At 40.5% G+C, this 5000-nt stretch overlaps 2 protein-coding genes across 2 annotated transcripts in view; both read left to right on the top strand.

The window, feature by feature from the left end:
- The window catches only part of LOC119484350 (histone-lysine N-methyltransferase 2C-like), a 20978-nt gene extending 18859 nt beyond the window's left edge, over positions 1-2119 (top strand). The window contains exons 30-32 of the mRNA XM_037763139.1: positions 723-831; positions 1009-1102; positions 1171-2119. Coding sequence (XP_037619067.1) covers positions 723-831; positions 1009-1101 — 202 coding nt within the window. The 3' untranslated portion in view covers position 1102; positions 1171-2119. The remainder of the gene's footprint in view (positions 1-722; positions 832-1008; positions 1103-1170) is intronic.
- Positions 2120-2732: 613 nt separating this feature from the next.
- galnt11 (UDP-N-acetyl-alpha-D-galactosamine:polypeptide N-acetylgalactosaminyltransferase 11 (GalNAc-T11)) overlaps positions 2733-5000 on the top strand; it is a 15076-nt gene continuing 12808 nt past the window's right edge. Inside the window, exons 1-2 of the mRNA XM_037763140.1 lie at positions 2733-2890; positions 4490-4746. Of these exons, the coding sequence (XP_037619068.1) occupies positions 4524-4746 (223 nt within the window). The 5' untranslated portion in view covers positions 2733-2890; positions 4490-4523. The remainder of the gene's footprint in view (positions 2891-4489; positions 4747-5000) is intronic.

Raw genomic sequence — 5000 nt, 5'->3', positions numbered from 1 at the left:
TTATTTACTTATTTACTTATTTACTTACTTACTTACTTACTTACTTACTTGCTTACTTTTTTACTTATTTATTTACTTACTTACTTACTTACTTACTTACTTACTTATTTATTTACTTATTTACTTACTTACTTACTTACTTACTTATTTATTTATTTACTTACTTACTTACTTACTTACTTACTTATTTACTTATTTATTTATTTACTTACTTACTTACTTACTTACTTACTTACTTACTTACTTACTTATTTATTTACTTATTTACTTACTTACTTACTTATTTACTTATTTATTTATTTACTTACTTACTTACTTACTTACTTATTTACTTATTTATTTATTTACTTACTTACTTACTTACTTACTTACTTACTTATTTACTTATTTATTTATTTACTTACTTACTTACTTACTTATTTACTTATTTATTTATTTACTTACTTACTTACTTACTTATTTATTTACTTATTTACTTACTTACTTACTTACTTACTTATTTACTTATTTATTTATTTACTTACTTACTTACTTACTTACTTACTTATTTACTTATTTATTTATTTACTTACTTACTTACTTACTTACTTACTTACTTATTTTATTTACTTACTTACTTTTTGACCTACTTCATTTACTTACTTACCAGACAGGTCGTGGTTATTGATTCGTGTGTCTCTGTATGAACCCCCCCTCCCCACCCCTCTGTGTTTGATTGACAGGTACATCAACCACTGCTGTTCTCCCAACTGCATCACCGAGGTGGTGTCGGTGGAGAAGGAGAACAAGATCGTCATCAGCTCCTGCAGACGCATCCAGAGAGGAGAAGAGGTACCGCCGTCTGATAGTGCTGTTAGCTGTAGCATATGTAGCATGATTCAGAGGTCAAAGGTCAACATACGGTGTTATTAATCATTCATAACTAGATTCACTGTCTCTGTGTGTCTCTGTGTGTCTCTGTGTGTCTCTGTGTGTCTCTGTGTGTCTCTGTGTGTCTCTGTGTCTCAGCTGTCTTACGACTACAAGTTTGACCTGGAGGACGACCAGCACAAGATCCCGTGTCACTGTGGAGCCGTTAACTGTCGCAAATGGATGAACTGAGCTCTCTCTCTCTCTCTCTCTCTCTCTCTCTCTCTCTCTCTCTCTCTCTCTCTCTCTCTCTCTCTCTCTCTCTCTCTCTCTCTGGTGGTGCTGACGGAGCTCGATCGCCCATCACGCTGTGGGCGGAGCTTCATATCACAACTTAATATAATAAAATTAATAATAATAGAGCTGATCAGACGGGTTTGATCAGAGATATTGATGATTGGAGGGGGGGAGATATATATATGTATATGTATATCGGGTGGGCGGGGCTACATGTGATAGACAGATGAGGGGGCGGGGCTACATGTGATAGACAGATGAGGGGGCGGGGCTTATGACGAGGCTGGTCCTCTGTGTGTATATTGTGTATAAATGACCACAGATGTAAATGTGAATAATAACGTTGCACTATGAGACCGAAAACTACAAAAACACAACTCCCTCCTCCTCCTCCTCCTCCTCTTCCTCCTCCTCCTCCTCCTCCTCCTCCTCCTGCGTTCTGTTTATTTCCTGTATATATAATCAGAGCTTTTTGTTGTTTTTGTATTTATTACTGAATGAAGCTATTTTCTAAATCCGCGGTGAGTTCGAGGTCCGGCGTCGCAGCGTGTAAATATCTGTATCATAAATCTAAAAGAATAAAGTTTAGAGAGAGTTACCTTCACATCCTCATCCTCACCTTCATCACCTGCCGATCCTTCTGTTCCACTTCCTGTCCCGCTGCGTTCTGATTGGACGGGGCAGGTTCTCTCACTGCGGCCTTGTGTTCATTTCCCCCAGCGTTCTGGCTGCAGGCGTCTTTGTGTTGCGGGGGTCCTGCTGCGTGTACATATATATCTGAGGTTTATCAGGACCCTGCTGACGTGTACAAGTCGACCACATCACGCCTTGTTTTTGTTTTGTTTTTTATTATTATTATTGACGTAAACAGAGTGTGATGATGATGATGTTTGTTTTTTTTGTTTTTTGGGGAAAATGTGGAATCTGATTTAGAATCATTTACAGAAAATAAAATATTTTACATCTTGAAGAAGCAACGCTGCTGCTCTTTATTAGTGTGTGTGTGTGTGTGGGGTGGGTGGACTTACCTACTACTACACATATTTATTGGATATTTTTCATTTATTTTATTAATATTTTCACATATTTTTAAAGATATTTTTCACATATTGGATATTTTTCACATATTTTACTAATAACTGTATAATATTTTTTGATGCTTCAACTTCTTCTGTTTACTCTGTTGCCGTCTGGATTTTTGAAAATGTTTCCAGTATTTTTTTGACATTTTTCGGATATTTTTTCACGTTTTTTTCAGCTATTTTTAAAAAATCTTATCACATTACTAATTATTTTACTGTATAATATATTTCAAAAAATTTACTAATACTTTTTGGATTTTTTGTTGGGACATTTGTCACATATTTATTGGATATTTTTCACATATTTTCTAATAGTTGTCTGATACGTCTTTATTCTGTTGTCGTCTGGATTTTTGAAAATGTTTCTAATTTTTTTTACATTTTTTCACGTTTTTTCAGCTATTCTGGATTTGTTGGTTGGAAATCTGAATTTGTTCAATAAAAAATAAAAAACGACAGGCGCTCTTCCTGGACTCTTTTATTGTGAAAGTAGTGAGCGGAAGTCACGTTGTGTGTGTTGCTGTGGTGTTCCTGAGGGGAAACAAGCTGCAGACACACGAAGGTTCCTACTAACGGTCTCTGGTCTCTGTGGTCTCTGTCTGTAGTCTGACTCCTCCAGCTGCCGGAGAGCCGCTGAGCAAACAGCTACCAGCTGCTGAACGGTGAGTAGAGTTCATCCGGATGTCGGGAGTCTGTTTAACATGGAATTAATCTGTTAGCTGTTAGCTCATTCCTCCTCTGAGTCCAGCTAGCCTTCGCTAATCTGGCGGGTTCCATTACCGGACACGCTTTCTCCTTCATCCCGAGGAGCAACAGTCTGCTCATCATAACCTATATATATATATGAGTTATATATTATATATACATGTCCAGCTGCAGCAGTAAAGTCGAACCTCCATCTGAAGGTTGAAGTTAGTTTAATATCCTCTAAACTCCTGCTGCCAGACTCCGTTTAGAAAACAGACATTTAGAGTTTAAACTGTGAACCGTCAGCGAGCAGATAACTCTATTAACATCATTTAAGCTTTATTTAACTCTCTAAGATCTGCTCTTTAATACGGCTCACTAATCCACTGACATGTATAATATTAAAGATCCCTCTGTGAGGGTTCAGTCTGCTGGTGCTGCTTCATACAGCAGGATGTTGAGATTGAACAGCTGAGACACATCAACATGAGTTCATCCAGATGACTGCTGCTGAGAGAGGAGCTCAATCAGACACTTTATCCACTGTGAAGACCAGCTGCTGGTGGATGAGGGGTTAACCTGTTCACTTCAGACACACAATTATTAACAGAACACCTGATGTCATCACATGATACCTGATGTCATCACATGACACCTGATGTCATCACATGATACCTGATGTCATCACATGATACCTGATGTCATCACATGACACCTGATGTCATCACATGATACCTGATGTCATCACATGACACCTGATGTCATCACATGATACCTGATGTCATCACATGACACCTGATGTCATCACATGACACCTGATGTCATCACCTGATTACCTGATGACATCACCTGATTACCTGGTCATTGTCAAGAGTTATTGATTATCCAGCAACCCAGAAATCAAAGATTAAAGACATTTCCTTCAGAGATTAGTTTATAATGTTTTATACTTCTGCTGAATATAATCCATCAATCTGATTTCCATAGATGTATTTAGTATCTACAGTTCCCTTTGTTAAAGGGTCTGTTAGTAACAATGATAAATGTCTTGTTAACAGCATCACCTGTGTCCGTTAAGTCAACTAAAGTCAGCGTCCTGTTGCTGGCGCTTGTGCTCGCTCTACATAGACATGAAGGAGCATCGCTCAACACAGTGAGGAGACACACGTCAGCTAAAAGCACAATATCACTCTATATTTCAGCTGCTTGGCAGTAATGTTAGCTGACCAGACCAAGGTCTCTCCATGAATCAATGCTGATCCTAGTGTTGGCTTTTCCCGCCTCAGCCTCCCGACCGCGGCCGGAGGGAACGGGGGAGACGCCGGAGTTTTGGTCGGAGACGATAACATTTCTCCTCAATGTGTGAAACCCAAAGTGTTTCCATCCTTTACTGGATGTGTAGTGTTTACCACGCTGGATTTAACATGGGAGGGTGCAGGTCGTATCCACGACGACCCTCCAACGGTTTAGACTCTCTGAGGTTTGTTTTGGTTGACGGATACGGAACGGATATGACGTCACGTTACTCAGACTACCACAATAAAAGCGGTGACTCTCTCTCTCTCTCTCTGCAGCAGTGTGATGTGAGGCGATGCTCTCTCGGCCACCATGGCCAGTGTGACTCTGAGGTACTTCTGTTACGGCTGCCTCGTCACCTCGGCGACCTGGTCCGTCCTCCTCTTCCTCTACTTCTCTCTGGGGGCAGAGCCGGGCCTCTCAAGGACCCCCCTGCGGCACCGCAGCCAGCCAATCAGCCAGGGCCAGACGGAGCGCAGGGCGGGGCGTCGGCCTCTGCCGGCCAATCAGGGAGCGGAGCTGTCGCCGGAGATGGGTGAGTGGTTGCGGTGTGTTCAGGTGCTACTGGGAATGTTTAAATACCGGAGAGATCAATCCATCACTGTTTTAATGATTATATTTATTATTATATAATATTACATAGTGTTGGAGCCTCCTCATTGGCTGTTGCTCTTCACGATGAAAAGGCGGGAACAGTCCGTTATGTTAATGAGCCGTCCAGCGCGACATGTCCGGTTCACTGAACTTTGACCGAGCGGTGAAACTAGACGCTCTAGTTCTAACATGACA

Source organism: Sebastes umbrosus, unplaced genomic scaffold (genome assembly GCF_015220745.1).
Source record: "Sebastes umbrosus isolate fSebUmb1 unplaced genomic scaffold, fSebUmb1.pri scaffold_166_arrow_ctg1, whole genome shotgun sequence".
Taxonomy (NCBI): Eukaryota; Metazoa; Chordata; class Actinopteri; order Perciformes; family Sebastidae; genus Sebastes; species Sebastes umbrosus.
This window is presented reverse-complemented; position numbering and strand designations above follow the sequence as displayed.